This window comes from Salminus brasiliensis, chromosome 1 (genome assembly GCF_030463535.1).
Source record: "Salminus brasiliensis chromosome 1, fSalBra1.hap2, whole genome shotgun sequence".
Classification (NCBI taxonomy): Eukaryota; Metazoa; Chordata; class Actinopteri; order Characiformes; family Bryconidae; genus Salminus; species Salminus brasiliensis.
Window position 1 is genome coordinate 98152540 of NC_132878.1, and position 22335 is coordinate 98174874.

Sequence of the window (22335 nt, forward strand, 5' to 3'; positions counted from 1 at the left end):
AGCTAATAAGCATTTAGAAATGGTGCATAAAAGAATCCAGCTCCGTAGTCAATAGAAAGGCAGAGTGCAACCTTTATTTCTGTATAAAGTATACAAAATAAGTGAAGACTAAGGCACTACATGTAATGCGTTAGCCTGAGACAGCCAGCACTCTCCCAAAGCAGTCTAAAAAGTGAGGCTCCTCTTGGGCCTTATATACTGTCCTTATCTAGCTCTGGCTACCCCCACGCATATTTTTTTATCATAATATCTCACGATTGGGTCCGCTTATATTACTGTGGGAAGCCCCTTAACCCTGTCACTTTTGTATTCGCTTATGTCCTTCGTTCTTACGACTTTGTTTTTTAAAAGAGTGCTAACACCTGCAAGGCCATTTGTGCTGATGATCACACTACTGCAGAATTTTGGGTTTTTTCCAATCAGTTTACCTCTGATTCACCCCAAGTAGGCTCTGCCTAGCCCCCCAAGGGCATTACACTAATCTTGAGTACAGAAATGCTGACTGTCTCAGGCATGGTCATTATAGCAGAATACACATATAAACATGTTAATGAGTACATAATGTATTCTTACACACAAATAATCCATCACTCTCTTCAAAGAAAAGGAGAAGCTGAAGAGCTCAAGATCCAGTACAAGAAGGACATCAGAAGCATTAGAAGCTTGAGGAGGAAGAGAAGCAGGAGGTGGAGATGCAGAAGGTGGAGACGTTTGAGGTGGAGATGCAGGAGGTGGAGGATCTTAAGGTGGAAGATCTTGAGGTGGAGATGCAGGAGGTGGAGAAGCTTGAGGTGGAGATGCATGAGGAGAAAGAATGTGGGTCAGTGAACTGTAGGGGGCACGAGAGCCAACACAACACTAGCTCTGGTAAAGTAAAGACAACCTGGCTCTTTACACTCAGAACCAGGGTCCGTTTATGGTTCACGAGGGTCCGGATGGGTGTGAAATGCTAAAGATGTAGAAACGGGGGGGGGGGGGGGGGGGGGCCTCCAGGGCCCTATTCTGAATTTTTAAAAGAATTTAGTAATTTTGACCCACACACTACTGTAATCATACCCTAGACCAAGCTTTAGGTCTGAGGTGCTGCTGTTATCGTTGAAATGAGAGATTTTAACACTGATTAAATTATTAAAACGAGCTGCCGACTAACTAGCAGACTGTGGGCTATGCTGCACGAAAGTAAGGCAGCACCCTCCTGCGTGGGGTGGACGCCATCCCTACCTAAAAAAACAGGCTTGCCCTCAAACTTTAACCAATTATCTATGAAGCCCACATGATTTTCGAAACACCACTTGGACATCCAGCGGTTCAGCACTGTGAGGCGGCTGTAGGACTCAGCGCCGCGCCTCATTGGGATGGGACCAGAGCAAATTACGGCATCGGACATCGTCTGGGCCAGTTTAACCACCTCTTTAATATTATCCTTAGTAACTTCTGACTGCCGCAGACGAATATCATTGGCCCCTACATGAGTCACTATCCTCGAATATCTCCTGTTTGCTAAAGCCTTAGCTTTCCGGCTATGCCGCCGAGACGTTACCCATTCGCCCCACTGCGAGGGCTCTAACGCCGGAGTGTGTGTGTGTGTGTGGGGGGGGTGCTGGCTCTCCCTGAGGCAACGGGGGCTGCTACCAGTGACTCCTGCTCTCTATCCTTCAGTAACCCCATGATGCACACCTCTAACTGGTCCACCTTTTCCACCAGAGAGCTACTAACTCACATTTAGAGCAAACACTACCATTATCACTAGCGGTGGAAAAAGGGTCTAGACTAAACATGCCACACTTCTCACACTCAAAAAGTCCAGCAACAGCCATAATAAAATACAAACTTACAGCTTTCAGCTGATTTAGGCACCGAAATAAACGTTGTTGTAGGGGTACTTCGCTTTTTGTTTTGTCTTTTTGATACTCTGCTTTTTGTTTTGTCTTTTTGATAAACCTGTGGACTGTAAACACGATCTAAAAGCAGTTACCACGAAAAGCGCTAGAAAGTGATAGAAAGCAGAAAGAACAAGCTAAACACGGAGACAGTGATTCCTCCAAGGACCGGGTCTGGAGTCAGGATTTCCCACAAGCGTTAGCGGCAGAGTTAACAGCTCTCTGGTGGAATGCGATGAATACTCTCTGGTGTCATGGAAGGTGGGATGTACCTTCATACTTGCGGGTAGTTGCAGCTAACTGTTCCTCGAGCTGCTCTTGGCCTATCTGACCACTCTATGGTCCATCTTCTCCCAACCTACAGACAGAAGCTCAAGTGGGCGAAGCCTGAGGTCAGTACTGTGAAGAGGTGGACCAGTGAGGCTAAAGAGAGGCTTCAAGACTGTATGGAGTTAACAGACTGGTGTGTGTTTGAGGACTCTACAAGCGGCCTGGATGAATACACTGATACAGTGACGTCCTACATCAGCTTCTGTGAGGATATCTGTGTTACGACCAGGACTCGCATTAGATATAATAATGACAAGCCCGGGTTTAACGCCAAACTGAAGCACCTGCGACAGTCCAAGGAGAACGCATTTAGAAGTGGGGGCGGTGCGCTCTACAACAAGGCTAGGAACACACTGAACAGAGAGATCAGAGCTGCAAAGAAGAGCTACTCCACCAAGCTGAGCAGACTGATGTCCACTAACGAGCCTTCAGCCGTCTGGAAATGACACAACCTCTCAGGCTACAAATGACCACCCCACCAGACAATGGGGGGTCACCAGCTGGCTAACCTAAACACTCTCTACTGTAGGTTTGAAAAGCCCAGCACCACTCAACAACACAACACCACTTCACACCCTTCTGACTCTCAGCCACCCATACAGCCCCCCCTAAAGATCTGTGAAGCAGACGTGCACCGACTCTTCAAAAAACAAAGAGTGAGGAAGGCACCAGGCCCAGACGGAGTGTCACCCTCCTGCCTGAGGAACTGTGCAGACCAGCTTGCTCCTGTCTTCACCAAGATCTTCAATAAATCACTGGAGCAGTGTGTCGCACCGCTTCACAATAATTCCCATCCCCAAAAAGCCAACCATCTCAGGACTGAATGACTACAGACCCGTCGCACTGACCTCTGTGGTCATGAAATCCTTCGACAGGCTGGTTCTCACCCACCTGAAGGAGATCACTAACTCCCAACTAGACCCCCTGGAGTTCGCGTATCGGGCCTGTGGTCTGTGGACAATGCAGTGAACATGGGACTTCACCACATCCTCCAGCACCTCGACTGTCCAAGTACATATACAGAGTTCTGTTCTTGAACTTCAGCTCCGCCTTCAACACAATCATCCCCGGACATCTACATATCAAACTGACCCACGTCAGTGTGCCAGCCTCCACCTGCCAGTGGATCACAAACTTCCTCACTGGCAGAGAGCAGCAGATGAGGCTGGGAAAAATCACCTCAGGAACCAGAACCATCAACACAGGAGCTCCACAAGGCTGTGTTCTCTCCCCGCTGCTCTTCTCACTCTACACAAATGAGTGTACCTCCACGGACCCCTCAGTCAAAATCCTGAAGTTCGCAGATGATTTGACAGTCATTGGTGTCATCCGGGACAGTGACAATTCTGCTTACAGACGGGTTGTGGAGCAGGTGGTCCTCTGGAGCTATCAGAACAACCTGGAGCTGAATACAGCCAAGACAGTGGAGATGAGAGTGGACTTCAGGAGAAGTCCTCCAACTCTTCCAGCACTCACCATCCTCAACAGTACTGTAATGGCTGTGGACTCCTACAAGTTCCTGGGCACAATAATATCCAAGGACTTGAAAAGCGGGCCTGCAACATCAGCACCATCATCAAGAGAGCTCAGCAGAGGCTGTATTTCCTGCGTCAGCTGAGGAAGTTCAACCTGCCCAAAGAGCTGAAGGTGCAGTTCTACACCGCCACCATAGAATCTGTCCTCACCGCATCCATCACAGTGTGGGGCAGCTCAGCCACCAAACACGACACCCACAGACTGCAGCACATCATCAGGTCTGCAGAGAAAACCATCAGTGTGAAGTTACCCTCCCTACCAGACCTGCACACGGCCAGAACCAGGAAGCGTGTAGAGAACATCGTCCGTGATCCGTCACACCCTGGACATCACCTGTTCCAGAATCTTCCCTCAGGTCGGCGTTTCAGCCAGTTGAGGATCAAGACCTCCAGACTACAGAGAAGCTTCTTCCCACACGCCATCACACTCATGAACAGCTGAACATTACAACACTACATTCTGAATACAGTCTATACAAACATCCTATCCAGAGGTTCTCTCACTCTTCTTTCTCTGTACTGCACTTTTATTTATCTGATATTTATCTGATAATTCATCAGGCGTTTCCTGATGGCGGAGCCCGGCGGAAGTGTCATCGCAAGCGGTGCGAGCGAAAGCGGAAGCGCGGTAAGAGAGCCGGGGTTCGCGCGAGGCTAAAGGCTAGCCCTAGCCGCCCGGCTATAGCGACAGTATTCCAGACAGCGTCATTCAGCTAGACGGGCTAGCCTCGTTCAGAGCGGATAGGAGCGCGGCTCTGTCCGGGAAGACCCGCGGAGGAGGCGTGTGTGTTTACATCAACACGGAATGGTGTAACAATGCTGTGACTGTCGCTAAGCACTGCTCTCCGCTGGTGGAGTTCATCATAGTCAAGTGCAGACCTTTTTATTTAGTACGGGAGTTCTCCGCCGTGCTGATAGCCGCCGTATACATACTGCCTAGCGCTAGCGCTAATGCTAAGGAGGCACTGTGGGAACTGCACGGGGGCATCAGCGATCTGCAGACCAAACATCCAGACGGACTGTTCATTGTCGCCGGAGATTTCAACCATGCAACCGGGCCGAGCCCCGCCCCCACCTCGCGTTCTCGGACCACATGTCTGTGTATCTGACTCCAGCTTACACACCCCTCATCAGACGCTCCAGACCAGTTCAGAAGCAGGTGAGAACCTGGCCGGCAGGAGCCATCTCTGCCCTTCAGGACTGTTTTGAGTGCACTGCATGGGACATGTTTAGGGAGGCTGCAACTGAAGGCAACTCTGTTAACTTGGAGGAGTATACAGCATCAGTCACTGGCTACATCAGCAAGTGTATTGATGATGTCACTGTCTCCAAGACCATCACCACACGCCCAAACCAGAAGCTGTGGATGACTCCTGAGGTGCGTGTGCTACTGAGGACCCGCGACTCGGCCTTCAGAGTGGGTGACAAGGTGGCCCTGAGGAAAGCAAGAGCCAAATTGTCACGAGCCATCCGAGAGGCAAAGCGCAAACAAGCCCAGAGAATCCACAGCCACTTCAAGGACACCGGTGACACGTGGCGCATGTGGCAGGGCATCCAGGAAATCACAAACTACAGGACAATGCCACCGTCCTGTGACAGTGATGCTTTCCTCCCTGATGCCCTGAATGACTTCTATGCACAGTTTGAGGCACAAAACAACACGTCGGTGAGGAAGACCACGCCCAAGCCGGACGAGCAGGAGTTGAGCCTGACTGCAGTGGATGTAAGGAAAACTCTGTGCAGAGTCAACCCACGGAAAGCTACAGGACCAGACAGAGTGCTCAGAGAGTGTGCAGACCAGTTGACGGATGTTCTCACGGACATCTTCAATGTCTCCCTGTGCAGCTAAACTGTCTCAACGTGTCTCAAGACTATCACCATCTTCCCTGTGCCGAAGAAGTCCACAGTATCCTGCCTCAATGACTACCGTTCTGTTGCTCTCACGTCTATCATCATGAAGTGCTTCAAGAGGCTAGTTATGAGGAACATCAAGACCCAACTGCTCTCTTCATTGGACCCCCTGCAGTTTGCGTCCCAAACGCTCCATGGATGATGCCACCACCACCACCCTTCATCTCTCCCTTACCCACCTGGAGAAGAAGGATACCTATGTCAGAATGCTGTTCATAGACTTCAGTTCAGCATTCAACACCATCGTACCACAGAATCACACCAGGAAGTTAAGCTTGTTGGGCCTCAACACCTCCCTTTGCAACTGGATCCTGGACTTCCTGACGGGGAGGCCCCAGTTAGTCCGGTTCGGGGACAGCATCTCCAGCACCATCACACTGAACACTGGGGCATCCCAGGGCAGTGTACTGAGTCCTCTGCTGTTCACCCTGCTGACTCATGACTGTGCTGCGAAATACGGTTCTAACAGCATCATAAAGTTTGCGGATGATAGAACTGTGCTGGGTCTCATCAGCAAAAGCGACGAGTCAGCATACAGAGAGGAGGTGCAGCAGCTGACAGACTGGTGTACAGTCAACAACCTGTTGGAAATGGTTGTTGACCTCAGGAAAAAACAAGACACTACCACTCTCCGCTCAGCATCAATGGGTCCTCGGTGGAGATCGTTAAGAGCACCAAGTTCCTTGTTGTCCACTTAGCGGAGAACCTTACATGGTCCCTGATCACCAGCTATACTTCCTCCGGAAGCTGAGAAAGGCCTGTCTCCCTCCACCCATCCTCACCCTCTTCTATAGAGGGACCATACATTTACACTGCCACCCACCCTTCACACAGACTGTTCTCCCTCCTACCACCAGGAAGAAGGTACCGCAGCATCCGGTCCAACACGACCTGACTCTGCAATAGCTTCTTCCCCCAAGCAATCAGATTTCTCAACTCCAGAGACTGAACCCACACAATATGGGAAGCATTTTGCACTAATAACCTTACTACCTCACTGGACTCATCATTTATTGCACACTGCATAATTTGCACACTACCCCTAAATTATTTATTATTCTTTATCTGTGTTGTCTGTCTGCACTTGTATTGTGTTGCACTTGTGTTTTGTATGCACTGTGTCTATGTTGCACCATGGTCCTGTGTACTCTGTATGTGTACTCTGTATGTAGTGAAATGACAATAAAAGCCCACTTGACTTGACTTGACTTGACTTGATATGATAATTTGGGAGGAGACTGAGGAGAGAGGAGAGGACACAGCATGAGTCCCACAGGGAGTCATAGGTTCCAGGGTAAAAGCCGAATCGCGCTGCAACATGACGCCAGTCCACACTACGTTATGTGGAGCTGATCCGGACAGAGGGAACATGTTGGAGGGAAGTCCTAAAGGGCAGAGTTTGCAAAGACTTGTCATCAGTTTAATTCTGTTCTCTATTCTTTATCTGTCCATTTAAATCCCTCTCTTTCAGTTTATTGTAAAATCTGTTCATTCTTAATTTTTCAGACTGGCTTCATGTAATCTTGGAGTAAAGACGTGTGAAGCTCTGGGATCAGTTTTAAAGCTGGAAAACTCCTCCCTGAAAGAGCTGGACCTCAGTAACAATGACCTGCAGGATTCAGGAGTGGAGCTGCTCTCTGCTGGACTGAAGAGTTCACACTGTAAACTGCAGATTCTCAGGTCAGTGTTTCTGTCAGTTCATTCTGAAATGATAAATGTGAAGATGTGAGATTTAGAGCTTTACTAAGATGTTTTTATATCAATATACAAGATGAGGTTTCTAGTGAAGGTCAGAGTTCACTAACTGAACAAAGACCAACTCTCTAACGTCTGCAGTCATCTTTAGATTGTCTAGAAAGATTTCTGATGAGGTCTTTCTTCCTCATAAACACATTAATCAGAACCTTTGGACTCTACTGAACATTCACTGTGTGGTGATATGTATGATTACTCACTCTGACCTCACAATACATTCTGAAATGAAAACTGTTTTTATAGTGATTAATGAACCCAGTCTGACCTAACAGCTCATCTGTGATCCAATCAGAGGCTTTTTCTTAGTCTCCTTTAACTCATTATAATCTGCTCCTGAGTAGTGGGTGAGCTGCATGTCCATGTTGGTGATAGTAAAATAGATCAGCATGTGGGCTTTCTGTTTCTGTTCTTGTGCCCCTGTCCCCTCCTGAGCTAGGCTCAGTGGTTTTTCCCGACCTTCTGTTGCCCTACCTGTGCTTATTAAAGTTTTGCATCGTCCATTCCCTGCAAGTGTTTACTGGTTTTTCACTGCCACGCCTGACCAGGCATGACACAGATCAACATAAAATCTTTGACACCATGCCTAATGCCAAGTGTCCTCTGGAATGATGGTACTCCAACCAAGAATTGTGGTATAGTTTGGAGAGTTGGGAATGGAGGTGGGTTGGTGATCATCCAACATCTTAACCTCACTGACACTTATCACTGAGTGCAATAAAATCCTCACAGCAATGCTCCACAATCTAGTAGAAAGCCTTCCTGTACAGTAGAGACAGTTACTCCAACAAAAGCAGGATAAACTATTTTAATACCCTTGATTTCAGAAGAGACAATAAATGAGCAGGTGTCCCAATACTTTTGTCCATATAGTGAATGTAAAATAGCACAGGATGGTTTTCTACCAGAAGTGACGAGGCAAACAGTGATTTTTGTGTTTTAGCAACAATTTTTATGAATCAGCTGCAGGAGTGTATTTCTGCATGTGCTTCTAGAGGCAAATAGACTGAAAACTGAATTTACTGTTTTTACTGCTTAATATTGTAGTAATTATCAGCCAGATAATCACCAGCAACTGTATTTATTACTGCATAATAATAATAATAATAATAATAATAACAATAATAATAATCTCTCTGTTCAGTGGTGTGTGTGTGTGTGTGTGTGTGTGTTTGATTGTTTCTATGATCACAATGAACACAAACTGCTCTCTGAATAAGAGGAGACAGAAAAGGTCGATTGTATAAATGATTTGGGGTCAGGAAAGTGGTCATCAACCATGACTCCTTTCACATTCTTAGTTTTGCTGAGGAACAGTTTGATCTGATCAAAGGAGTAAGCAGCACAAGAACTCGGCTGACTTCCTAACTCTGACATGTCACTGTCAGACTCCTCCAAAGTACCAGAATCATCTCCAAGTGCTTCTCTGTGTTTTTCACCCCTGGGAGCTCCCTGTGTCCTCCCAGTTCTTTTCCCAGTCCTAGTCCTCTTCAGTTTTCTTTTTCCCGGCACCCTAAAGAGCGTTTATTCAGCTACGGCATCAGTATCCATACCCTCTCCCTCCACCAAACTAGCAGCAGCAGCTTCCTCACCCTGACCAGCAGCAGCCACAGTTTCAGTAGGACCAGGGTTCAGAACTCTCCTGACTAACGGTGCTGTCCTCACCAACAGACTCAGCTACTGCACCCCCACCTCAGCCTGCACCATCACCTCAGCCTGCACCTATCTAAAACAGTAGTCTCCTCTATGGCATCAGCCCTAGAAGCTAACATGCCCTCTCCCGCCCCACCAGACTCAACCTCTCCTCTAGACCCCCAAGACAAGACAAACATATTTACCATTTGTGATGGACACAGATAGAATTTGGCTTTTATCCCATCCGTGCAGTGAACACACACACACACACACACACACAAATACACACCGGTGAAACACACACAGTGGACCGTGAGCACACACACACACAGAGCGGCGGGTAGCCATTGCTGCAGCGACAGGGGAGCAGAGAGGGTGAAGGGCCTTGCTAAAGGGCCCAACAGTGGCAGCTTGCCAAGCCTGGGTATCAAACCCACAACCTTGTCATAAAACACTTTTTTAAATGAATAAAATTCAGGTGTAAAACAGACTCACCATCCAACACCGAGCACCCCGCCTCCCCACAGCACCACACCACTTTAAAAGTCTCCAGATCAGACACACACTTATAATAATTAAACTCCATCAAAACCCTGGACTTTACCAGTCTAGAGAGGATCTGAACAGCGTCACAGTCAGCTTACCGCTCCACATGGTTCTTGTGGCTGATGTACACTGCCCGTTCAGCCTGACCAAGAGTAACATTAATCAGCTGGCACCAGGGGCAGCCATGCAATGAGTTAACGGGACTCAGTGAGAGTGGACACAGTAAATACTTCCAGAAAGTGTCATTTATTAACACTATAAAAATGTACCCTCCACCACTCCATCACAGTAATGAAGCTTAAAGCAGCTTCATCCTATTGGGTGTGTCTGTTTGTTTCATTGTAGCCTACATTGTCTTTATCCACCTAGACTACATAAACCTGCCCCAGACAAAGTAGCTCAGCCTTGGCCTAGCCTACTACATACCCCACGAACAGTAATAGTATAATAATGAAATTAGAAAGCTGCCGCTGACTGACTGGTTTTGTTGGTGAATGGTGGTTTTAAAAAGTGTTCTCACATTTAAGACTATTTAGTTCAGGATGGAAGACATAAAAGTACTGACCTAGGCTTCTTTCCTCATCCAGTCTGTGTCTTCTACACAGTGTCTTATAAATAGCCGCTAGTGGTGAGGACGTTATTCCCTCATTTCACCTGCGTTTACGATACAAACTAACTCGGCCACAGAACATCAGCCAAAATGATTTTATTACTTTTTATCATTTGATCAGATTCACCAAGGAGTAAATCTGCTTTAGCTCCTCATTACATAGCCCAAGTGTCCTGAAAGCAGTCCAGCTTACCGCAGGTTCTACCACATGTTCCTGTCCACTGTGAATGCCACTGCCAGAACCACCATCGCCACCAGGTTGAACTTCTGCAGACTTCGAAGGGTCAGGAAGGCTCTCATACAGCCCAGTAGCACTGACCCAGAGCACCTCAAGTACATCCTGACCAAAACCGACCAAATTATTTTTATTATTATTTATTATTTTAATAGCAGTAACAGTAGTTTTCATTCTGTTACTCTCAACAACTGTAATGTACAATTTATTAAATGAAGCCAATTAAACTGAACTGAGAGAGAGAGAGAGAGAGAGATACTGTCCTGATCTGTGTGTGTGTGTGTGTATATGTGTGTGTGTGTGTGTGTGTGTGTTTAGAGTGAAACATGGAGGGACGATCAGAATCAAACCTGGACTAAAGAAATGTAAGTTCACACACACACACACACACACACACACACACACACACACACACACACACTCTATCAGTGCAGTGTTCCTCCTCTAATGTCTCTTCTTGTGTTCAAACGGCTGTGATCTCACACTGGACCCAAACACAGCACACACACGTCTCTCTCTGAGTGAGGGGAACAGAAAGGTGGTGTGTGGAGAGAAGCTGCAGTCGTATCCTGATCATCCAGAGAGGTTTGATGTGTATCAGCAGGTGATGAGTAGAGAGAGTCTGACTGGACGCTGTTACTGGGAGGCTGAGTGGAGCGGGAAGAGAGTTGTTGTAGCTCTGACTTATAAAACCATCAGCAGGAAAGGAAGGAGATCAGACTGCTGGTTTGGAGGGAATAAAGAGTCCTGGAGTCCGATCTGCTCTGATGAAGGTTTCTCTGTTTATCACAATAATAACAGAACTGATCTCCCTCCTCCTCCCTCCAGCTGTAGGAGAGTAGGAGTGTATGTGGACTGTCCGGCCGGCACTCTGTCCTTCTACAGCGTCTCCTCTGATACACACACACTCACAAACTCACACACACTCACACACTTACACACACTCAACACCACATTCACTCAACCCCTCTATGCAGGGATTGAGTTTTATCAGTATGGCTCCTCAGTGAGTCTGTGTAAGATAGAATAACCCTGTGTGTGTGTGTGTGTGAGTGTGTGTGTGTGTGTGTGTGTGTGTGTGAGATTGAGTGACTGCTTCTTCCTCATTGTCTAAAGGGTTCAGTTCTCTAAAGAACAGTGAGAAATCAGTCTGACATCAACAACAAAAAGTATCATTTTATAGATCTTATCAATATTGTTTGTTTATATTAAAGAAATGTACAGTTTGATGTAGAACCTGGATCATTTATGTTAATAAATATATAAAAAATAATGAAATCATTTATTTTAATGACTCAGTTTCTTAATTTTAGTGGTTTTGCTGATCCTTATTGTCTCTTTGAATAATTTCTAAATGTTTTTATTCTTAATAAACAACTAATTTTAATCAGTGTGAGCTTATTTGGGACAGGGTCGAGTTTAAAGTCTACAACATGTACCCATTAAGCACAGCCTGACTTTCTGCTTTTAGAGATGTCATTCTTTATTTTAAAAGAGAAAAACATTATAATGAAGTGAAATATTTCTGTATGAGAGATTAATATTCCATTTTAACATCATTTCTGCTGCTGGAATCATTGTGCTGTGCTCTAAAAATGTCTCAGTGTAGATTGTGGTGAGATTAATAGGTTCTCTAACCCTGCATCGACTGCGACGTACCTGGGTCAGAGCACTGCTGACCAGTCACAACGACCAGGACGACGATGAGTTTAAAAACAACAAACGGGGGAGGTTGTCCTCACCTTCACTAAGTGAGAAGCAAAACGGCACTGAAAGTCGGGTCGGTTCTCCCCTAGTGGTTATTAGCATACTTGGCCAATAAAGTCTGATTCTGATTCTGAGAATATGAAAAACATGTTGAAATAAGGCTTCTAAGGTAATAAGGTAACTCTGAGGAAATCAACCGCTAGGTGGGAACAGAGACACAAGTGCACTGAGAGAGGCAGGAGTTTCCCAGGATGCAGAGTACGAGGGGTTTACACTGGGTACAACAGAAGGATTTATATCTGCGTTATTTATTCGCTAACAAATGAAATGTCTGCGTCTCCCCAGGGTGACCAGATGTCAGAGAAGAATGGGCCCAGGTAATTAGCCTGTCTCTACAGGATGATCTTAAAGGTGGGTAGAGAGAGACAATTCTTATAACAATACGGGGACCAGGACATGATCTCAGCCTCAGACCAAAAAAGGTCTAGATCATGCTGGGGTCCTACACATGCTCCCGGATTGACTCCTGACCCCACAGATGCAGTGCAGTGGTAAAGGAATCAGAGCTGTCTAGTTAGCTTTCTGTTACTAATTAAATAGTTATAGCTAACAATATCTATCCTCCCTGTTAAGCATACACACGTGGACAAAATTGTTGGTACCCCACCAGTTAATGAAAGTTAAAACCCACAATGGTCACAGAAATAACTTGAATCTGATAAAAGTAATAAGAAATAAAAATGCTATGAAGATTAACCAGTGAAAGTCAGACATTGCTTTTCTACCATGCCTTAACAGAATTATTTTAAAAAGTAAACTCATTAAACCTGGACAGAGAGCATAAAAACAGTTAAAAACAGTGTTGAAACAGGTGATTTTTGTAGTGTGTGTGTGTGTGTGTGTGTGTGTGTGTGTATGCATAAGTTTGTTTGTGGGTTTTTGTGTCTTAGGCCTCAGGGAATGCTGTTCTCCACACTGGCAGCTCCTTCTGCTGGACTCCCAGCACACCCTGTATACACACCTATGCAGATGCTGTGGTGGCAGCAGATGTATGCCTGCAAGTACTATATGCAATAGTAAGTCATTTACTGGGCCAGTTGTTCCTAAACTAGGACAGAACTGTCCAGAGAGAGGCGGAACATGGTTTGAGATGGGTGGTGCAGAGGGTTTGGGAAATAGACTGACCTAAATGGAGACAATCCTTCTATTAAGTTCATTAAACTCTTGTTATTCTATAATCCTGTAACACATTAGTTTAAGACACTGAAAGACTTTAAGTGTGTCTTTATCACACACTAATAACTGAGTCTAATTTCTAAACCTTCCTGTTCACTTCCTCTCCAGTCAAGCTGCGATGGCTGCTTCCCAGGCCCCCTCAGAGCCCCCGCCTCCTCCTCCTAGTCCACGCCCCACCGCGGTTCCACCTCCGCCAAATGAACCCGCAGCCCCCATGGGGCCAAACCCTGCCCCCAATCCCGTCCCAGAGGAGCAGCCAGCTAATCAGAACCTGCAGATGAACGCTCAGGGTGGGGCTATGCTGAACGAGGATGAGCTGAACCATGATTGGCTGGACTGGCTGTACACAGTCTCGCGTGCTGCTATTCTGCTCAGCATCGTCTACTTCTACTCCTCCTTCAGCCGCTTTGTCATGGTGATCTGCGCCATGCTGCTCGTCTACCTGTGAGTTCAGTCAGAGCATCCTGGATCAGTACAGCTGAGAGACCATCCTTTACTTTCTGCTCGTTCTTCTTATTGAGTGTGTGTGTGTGTGTGTGTGTGTGTGTGTGTGTGTGTGTGTGTGCTAGGCACCAGGCTGGCTGGTTTCCATTCAGAGCGGAGCTGCAGAACCCAGTAGCAGCAGAAGGCCCGCAGGATGAAGCTGAGAGAAACAAAGACATGCAGGAAATGGTAACACATGTACAGTATAGCGCCCCCTACTGTACTGTACTGCTACCCCAGAGGTCTCCTCAGGATCTTCACAGTGAATTCGTAGACTGATGAACAATGTAGTTTATTTGTAGCCCTAATACAGTGTTTATGTACTTAGTACTGTTCTTAATACTGATTCTAGTCCTAATCTCTCTCTCCTGCAGGAGCGGATCATGGATGAAGGGATTGAGGATGACGATGGTGAGAGTAGGGAGGAAGGCCCTGAGGATGCTCTGGCCAGAACGGGCTTTCTGACAGCGACATGGTCATTCATCAGCACTTTCTTCACCTCTTTAGTGCCCGAGGGTCCGCCTCGCACCGCCAACTAAACCGACAGGCCAGATAAACAAACACACGAACGAACAGAAACGAATAGAATGTGCTGACAACAAAATCACACAAAAATCATCAATGGAAATCAAATTTATTAACCAATGGAGGTCTGGATTTGGAGTCACACAAAATTAAATTAAAGTGGAAAAACACACTACAGGCTGATCCAACTTTGATGTAATGTCCTTAAAACAAGTCAAAATTAGGCTCAGTATACATTCCTGTCATCCCTGTTGTCCAAGTCTCCGGTGGCTTCAGGGTTCTTTTTAATCCAGAAGAAGGGAGGGGGGTTAAGGCCGTGCATCAATTACAGAGCTCTCAATGCAGTCACTAAGAAATATCCCTACCCCATGCCGTTAGTCCTGTCTGCCCTCGAACAGCTATGGGGAGCCCGGATTTTAGATCTTTTAAGTTAGATCTGCGCAACGTGTATAACTTAGTATGTATCAGGGAGGGGGACGAGTGGAAGACGGCGTTCATGACCACAAGACGGCATGTTTCAACTCTTTCCAAAGATGCTCAATAGAATTTAGGTCAGGGCTCATAGAAGGCCACTTCAGAATAGTCCAATGTTTTCCTCTTAGCCATTCTTGGGTGCTTTTAGTTGTGTGTTTTGGGTCTTTATCCTGTTGCAAGACACATGACCTGCGACTGAGACCAAGCTTTCTTACACTAGAGCACATTTCTCTCTAGAACCCCTTGATAGTCTTAAGATTTCATTGTACCCTGCACAGATTCAAGACACCCTGTGCCAGATGCAGCAAAGCAGCCCCAGAACATAGCAGAGCCTCCTGCATGTTTCACAGTAGGGACAGTGTTCTTTTCTTGATATGCTTCATTTTTTCTTCTGTGAACATAGAGCTGATGTGCCTTGGCAAAAAGTTCCATCTGTCCATAGGACATTCTCCCAGAAGCTTTGGGGCTTGTCAACATGTAGTTGACATGTAGGCAAATTTCAGTCTGGCTTTTTTATGATTTGTTTTCAACAATGGTTTCCTCCTTGGTCGTCTCCCATGAAGTCCACTTTGGCTCAAACAACAATGAATGGTGCGATCTGACACTGATGTTCCTTGAGCTTGAAGTTCACCTTTAATCTCTTTGAAAGTTTTTCTGGGCTCTTTTGTTACCATTCATATTATCCATCTCTTTGATTTGTCATCAATTTTCCTACTGTGGCCTCCTGCTGCTACAGTCCCATGGATTTTAAGTTTCTGAATAATATGTGCAACTGTGGTCACGGAGTAAATGCAGCTTTGTGGACATCTGTCTGCTCCAACCTCCCAGCAGACCAGAATAAAGGGACAAACACCTGCAGAACTCACAGTAAACTCCAGCAGGACGCCGCGGTTAAAGCTTCTGCGTCTGGATTTATCTTCCTTTTACACTGAGACTCGTCTCTGTTTTTGTTTCTAAATGATGGAAGAAGACAAATCCAAACCACATAACTGCTTCAGTAAGACCCTTCTCCATTTTCACTGAGTGTAAATAAAGAGGAATGATGATCACAGATATGAATATGAGCATCTCACTGAAGATACACTGGATTCATAGTGTGGTGGAAGTGTAGCGCCTCCGAGTGCTTTGTTAAAGCGGTGCAGTGATTAATCAAGGGTTCCCACAGACCCTTTAAAAGTCTTACAGGTAATAAAATTTATATTAAAAGGCCTAAATTCGACTTTTCCTTTTATTTTATGCAGTACTTATGTATTTTATGCTACTACTACTAATAACATATAGGGTTAGAGTACCTCACCAAGCTCACCAAAATCAATTAAGCTCATCAAAATCTATACTGAGACATTTTCAGAGCACAACACAATGATTCCAGCAGCATAAATGTTGTTAAAATGGAATATTAATCACTAATACAAAATATTGTACTTCATTATAATGTTTTTCTTATTTAAAATAAAGAAAGCTGTGCTTAATGGGTATAGTTTGAAGTCGGAAAATCTCGCCTGAACATGAACCGTAAACTTGAGCTGACCTGAACACACTGGCAATGCGTGTGGAATCTCTGAGTGTCCCAGGGATTCGAACGGAGTCAATTCACGGCAGTGAACAAAGAGGGTAAAGGCTTAAGTACTCCTAGTCCCAAGTGCAACACATGAACAAAACCATGAACAATGAATCAACACAAAAGAACATGAATCAATGGTATGGTATGAACCGGACCTCCCAAGAGAACCAATCTATCACCGTCATCACCACCGTGTTCCCCTCTGACTTGGGCAGGTCGGTCACAAATTCTATCACTAGGTGAGACCACAGGCGCTCTGGTATAGGTAGCGGCATGAGCTTCCCTGATGGAAGCGTTCTAGGGTCTTACACTGAGCAAACTCACTACATAATGCTACCACCTGTAGGATCTCTGCCCACATCCTTTCCCATCAATACTTGGATGTGAGCAGATGGTGCATGTGGGCCTCACCTGGGTGACCAGAAGATGGAGATGCATGGGCCCAGGAAATGAGTTTCTCCTTTCACGTTGCTGGGACGTTAAGCCTGTCTGGGGAGCAAGAGGGGGGCACGGTGGTGCACGTCAGAGCTTGGGCGATCTCTGTATCCAGGTCCCACTGGATTGCCACAATGGTTACCCCTGATGGTAGGATTGGCATTGGAATGGACTCTCACTCATCCATCGACTGGTGGATTACGTGAGCCCGGCCGATACACAATGAAGAATTGGGACCTGGCAAAGAATAGGGACCACCTAGGTTGCCGGGGGTTCAGACATCTTGACTGACACAGGTATTCCAGATTCTTGTGATCGGTGAATGGGTAAGCAGCGTCCTCTAGCCAATGACGCCACTCACTTAATGCCATCTTCACGGCAAGGAGCTCCCGATCCTCCACCCCGTAATTGCGTTTGGCCCCAGTGAGCTTCTTTGAGTAGAAGGCTACCGGGTGGAGCCTGTCACTCTCCCCGTGATGCTGAGAGAGAACACCCCCCCACCCCAGTATTGGATGTATCCACCTCAACAATGAAAACCCTCAGGGGGTCGGGGTGGCACGGGGCTGAAATAAATGCGCACTTCAGTGCCACGTGATGTGCAATGACATGATGGGTGCTGCTAAACTGCTAAAATCCTGAAACAAATCCCTGAAAACGCTAGACCTCCTTAACGGAGCCAGGAGACAACCAGTCTAAGACCGCCTGGACCTTGGTTTGGTCCATCTCAATCCCCCACTTGCTATTGATATAGCCTAGAAAAGGGATCTCAGATACCTAAAACATACACTTTTCTAGCTTTGTGAAGAGCTGGTGGGCCCTAGGCCTTGACAGGACCAGGCGAACCTGGCGCACATGCATGGGCAGGTTGGGGGAGTAGACCAAAATGTCATCCAAAAAGACCACTACTAAGCCTTTGAGAAAGTCCTTAAGGACATCATTTATAAAGGCCTGGAAGACGGAGGGGGTGTTGGCCAACCCATGTGGCATGACCTGGTACTGGTAATGCCCCCTAGTGGTCATAAAGCCATCTTCAATTTATCCCTCTCCCTGATGCGTACCAGGCTGTACACATGATGCGGCCTGCATATCGGCATAAACTGGAGGCAGGACAACCTGAACATTGGGTTCGGGGCACTCTACCTGCGAGACAGGAGACTAAGAAGGCAATCTACGCCTGGTCAGACCAAGCACTGCAACAAGACCAAGAAGATACGAACTAGGGAATGTAATGACTGGGCTGGGAGAGCTAGTGGGCTCCAACAGAGCTTATACTAGCTCCCTTTGGACGCCACCCACTAGCTGGATGACCTGGTGCTGTTGGTCCACCTGTTGCTGCGCCAGGTAACCAACAGTCTCAGACACACTCTGCAGAGTGAGTTGCTGTTGGGGGGATAATCAAAGTAAGGGTAGAGCGGCGCTCTGTAAACAAAAGAGGAGTAGCTGACTTTGCAGCGTGCTACCCTGAACGTAGGTCGTCTTGGAACCAAAATGGAAGTGAATGTACCTCGCTTGCCTCTAGAGGAGATCGGAGAACCTCGTCTGAACATGAACCGCAAACTAGAGCCGACCTGAGGGGTTGAGTGAATGTGGTGTTGAGTGTGTGTAAGTGTGTGAGTGTGTGTAAGTGTGTGAGTGTGTGTGTATCAGAGGAGACGCTGTGAAAGGACAGTGCCGCCCGGACAGTCCACATACACTCCTACTCTCCTACAGCTGGAGGAAGGAGGAGGGAGATCAGTTCTGTTCTTATTTTGATAAAAAAGAGAAACCTTCATCAGAGCAGATCAGACTCCAGAACTCTTCATTTCGTCCAAACCAGCAGTCTGATCTCCTTCCTTTCCTGCTGATGGTTTTATAACTCAGCCTCCCAGTAACAGCGTCCAGTCAGACTCTCTCAGTCATTTTGTACATTGTGTTAAATTGTTATATTTTGTTTTACAAAGTTAGTACAGAAAATTTTCATTTTAATTTTCAATTCTGATGCTTAAGTCTTTCTCCCACATGGTGAGATATATATGATTTAATAATTTAGCAATGCTATCAGAATGATATTGGGTATCGACCGATACACAAAGATATGTATCAGTATTAGAACTGAAAAAGCAGGATTGGTGCATCCTTAATTAGACCTTTAAATAATCTTTATAAGGGTGTCATTGCATTATTATGTTGTTATACTATCATTATATCAGTGGCATATAATTATTTCAAAATAATAATAATAATAATAATAATAATATGAGGCTGAGCTCCTCAATTCTGGAACTAGAATCCAGGTTCTGGTAGTCTACTAAATGAACCAGATTGTGTAAAAGATGGATTGAGGTTTCAATGTAAGCTCTATGCCACAAGCTCTAATTTGAAGACCTCTGGTGTAGTGCTTTTGGTTGAAAAGCCGTTAGCATTGACTGCCTTTTCGTCTTGATCTCGCAGCAGGAGGTGTATTACATGGTACACTTGGTGTGTGCACCACTCCGTCTGCTGACAGCAGCGACCTCACAGCCCCTCCGTGACCTCTGATCACAGTGCCACCGTGAGTCCACTACACCTTTACTTCCACCTACATTTACCTGTACTATGGATGTCACGAGAACTGATACTGATTGACACGTCAATATCAGAATTCTGAATACGGTGGAACAGGAACTACCTAATCCATCATCAAGACACAAGATTCTGATTTCTCTGGATCTGATAAGAGCAGCATAATAGGTCTACACATGTATCCGACATCAGACACAAACACTGTGTGTACAGCAATCTCCAGTCATCTGACGGCTGAGACCATCTACAAGTAGTGCTGGGTTGATTTTACTGTTACTGACATAAAATGATCACTAGACGCTTCATGGTTATACACCAGTGCTGATTTTATATTAGGTCAAAGCTCTTCTTGTTCTAATCAAGTTATCTGTTTGTGTTCAAATCTAATGTATTTGTATAGCTTTTAATTACTGGTGTTGTCACAAAGCAGCTTTACAGAATCAGTAATTAGAAAAAAGACAAGAAATCAACAACATAAAATAACCTCTCCAGAAATGCTCTCCACACTTGAGAGGTGAATTGAGCACCTCTATCTGACACATCCTCTTAGATACCAAAAATGAAAAACATGTTGAAACAAGGCTTCTGTAGTTGAAATGCTGTGGGTAGTTGTGGGAAAGGTGATGATCAAATGCCTTTTGAGAATCTGTTAACTACAGTTAGAATAACAGTATAGCCTCACAATTCAGGTAACTCTGAGGAAATCAACCGCTAGGTGGGACCAGGGACGCGAGGGTACTGAGAGAGGCAGAAGTTTCAGAACAGAACGGTTTATATCCGCATTATTTACTTGCTAACAAATGAAATGTCCGCATCTCCCCAGGCTGACCAGATGTCTGAGAGGAATGGGCCCAGGTGATTAGCCTATCTCTACAGGATGATGGGATGAACTTTTTGTCAGGAGGACACTGTTCAGATGGAGGTGTTAGATTACATTGGTCAATTTTTCGTCCTCTACGACACACAACTCCGCTGGGTTGGGGTGTTTTAAGAGGGGAGCTGACATGAACCAATCTATAATTTCTGGGAAGGCTGAGTCAGCCTGGGCAGTCCATAGGAGCTTTTGGCGTAACCTTTAAGGAGAGCTGCGAGGGGGTCGGCCACCAAGCTGTATTTTCTAATAAATCTATAAAAGGTTGTAAAACCTAATTACTGCAGTTCTGACTGTAGTAGGTTTAGGCCAGTTAACCACAGCAGCTACTTTCCTGTCGTCCATAACCACACCCCTAGGGCTGATGACGCAACCCAAAAAGGAGACAGTCAATGTGATATTCACATTTTTCTCCCTTGGCAAATGACCGGTTCTCAGGAAGACTTACTAACACTTGACGGATGTGAGTTTCTTTATCTGGAGAGAAAATCTGAATAATATCAATATATGCAATGACGAAACGACCTAACATATCCCTCAAAAACATCATTTATGAAGGCCTGGAAGACAGACGGGGCATTATGGGGGGACATCTACAGATTAGAATTCAGGTGACTGAGAGAGTGGGTTGCTGGTAGGAGTCATATTATAACTCATAGAGTCTCCCAGAGAATTCTGGGAAATGGTGTCCAAAACAGCTGTACTCGGCGGAGTCAAATAAATAAATACATTTATTTATTGTTTTGTTTTTTTGTTGTTGTTGTGGTATTAAACTAAATCCTAGAAAGGAGAACCAAGCCTGTTGTGGCTGATCTGTATAAGGAATGGGTTAGTGTAGAAATTTGATTTTTCTTTTTCTTTGTTTCTCCTCAGAATGCAGAGACCCCCTCAGTTACTGTGTCATATCAGGATGTTCCTGGACCCTACATCACAGGATGCTACACATGCTTGCGGATTGACTCCTGATCCCACAGACGCAGTGCAGTGGTAAATGAACCTGAGCTGTCTAGTTAGCTTTCTGTTACTAGTTAATTAGTTATAGCTAACAATATCTATCTTCCCTGTTAAGCATACACATGTGGACAAAATTGTTGGTACCCCACCGGTTAACGAACAACCCACAATGGTCACAGAAATGACTTAAATCTGACAAAAGTAATAATTAATAAAAAATGCTATGAAAATTAACCAATGAAAGTCAGACATTGCTTTTCAACCATGCTAAAACAGAATTATTTAAAAAATAAACTAATTAAACAGGTCAGGACAAAAATGATGGTACCCTTAACTTAATATGTTGTTGCACAAACTTTTGAGGCAATCACTGCAATCAATCGATTCCTGTAACTGTCAATGAGACTTCTACTCCTCTCAGCAGGTATTTTGGCCCACTCCTCATGAGCTCACTGCTCCAGTTGTCTCAGGTTTGAAGGGTGCCTTTTCCAGATGGCATGTTTCAGCTCCTTCCAAAGATGCTAAATAGGATTTAGGTCAGGGCTCATAGAAGACCACTTCAGAATAGTCCAATGTCTCTTAGCCATTCATGGGTGTTTTTAGCTGTGTGTTTTGGGTCATTATCCTGTTGCAAGACCCATGACCTGTGACTGAGACCAAGCTTTCTGACACTGGGCAGCACATTTCTCTCTAGAAACCCTTGATAGTCTTGAGATTCCATTGTACCCTGCACAGATTCAAGACACCCTGTGCCAGATGCAGCAAAGCAGCCCCAGAACATAACAGAGCCTCCTCCGTGTTTCACAGTAGGGACAGTGTTCTTTTCTTGATATGCTTCATTTTTCCATCTGTGAACATAGAGCTGATGTGCCTTGGTGAAAAATTCCATTTTTGTCTCATCTGTCCATGGGACATTCTCCCAAAAGCTTTGGGTCTTGTCAACATGTAGTTTGACAAATTCCAGTCTGGCTTTTTTATTATTTGTTTTCAACAGTGGTGTGTAAAAACTCACTGGAGATGTACACATAGTATATGTCTAAATGTTTGTGGACACCCCTTCTAATGAATGGATTCAGATACTTTGCACTCATGGAAAGCCTTCTTCACTGGA

General features: G+C 45.5%; 2 protein-coding genes across 2 annotated transcripts; both read left to right on the forward strand.

Moving 5' to 3' along the window:
• The first annotated feature begins 4316 nt into the window (after positions 1-4316).
• LOC140559930 (uncharacterized) lies at positions 4317-11687 on the forward strand. Its single transcript, XM_072683765.1, has 6 exons — positions 4317-4373; positions 5388-5468; positions 5616-5716; positions 10383-10532; positions 10672-10799; positions 10902-11687. Exons 1-6 carry the CDS (start codon positions 4317-4319, stop codon positions 11462-11464), a joined length of 1080 nt encoding a protein of 359 aa, XP_072539866.1. The 3' UTR covers positions 11465-11687.
• A 910-nt stretch (positions 11688-12597) lies between these two features.
• Positions 12598-14418, forward strand: LOC140559975 (homocysteine-responsive endoplasmic reticulum-resident ubiquitin-like domain member 2 protein). The gene is made up of 5 exons (XM_072683903.1): positions 12598-12692; positions 13092-13217; positions 13486-13821; positions 13947-14049; positions 14235-14418. The coding sequence occupies exons 1-5, from the start codon at positions 12598-12600 to the stop codon at positions 14397-14399; spliced, it is 825 nt and encodes a 274-aa protein (XP_072540004.1). The 3' UTR covers positions 14400-14418.
• The last annotated feature ends 7917 nt before the right edge of the window (positions 14419-22335 follow it).

Coding starts and splice junctions, on each gene's coding strand:
- LOC140559930 (XM_072683765.1), top strand. CDS start 4,317: ATGGCGGAGCCCGGCGGAAGTGTCATCGCAAGCGGTGCGAGCGAAAGC. Junction 5,717..10,382: donor ATCATGAAGTGCTTCAAGAG/GCTAGTTATGAG, acceptor TCCTGAAAGCAG/TCCAGCTTACCGCAGGTTCT. Junction 10,533..10,671: donor ACTGACCCAGAGCACCTCAA/GTACATCCTGAC, acceptor AACTGAACTGAG/AGAGAGAGAGAGAGAGAGAT.
- LOC140559975 (XM_072683903.1), top strand. CDS start 12,598: ATGATCTCAGCCTCAGACCAAAAAAGGTCTAGATCATGCTGGGGTCCT. Junction 13,822..13,946: donor GCCATGCTGCTCGTCTACCT/GTGAGTTCAGTC, acceptor TGTGTGTGCTAG/GCACCAGGCTGGCTGGTTTC. Junction 14,050..14,234: donor ACAAAGACATGCAGGAAATG/GTAACACATGTA, acceptor TCTCTCCTGCAG/GAGCGGATCATGGATGAAGG.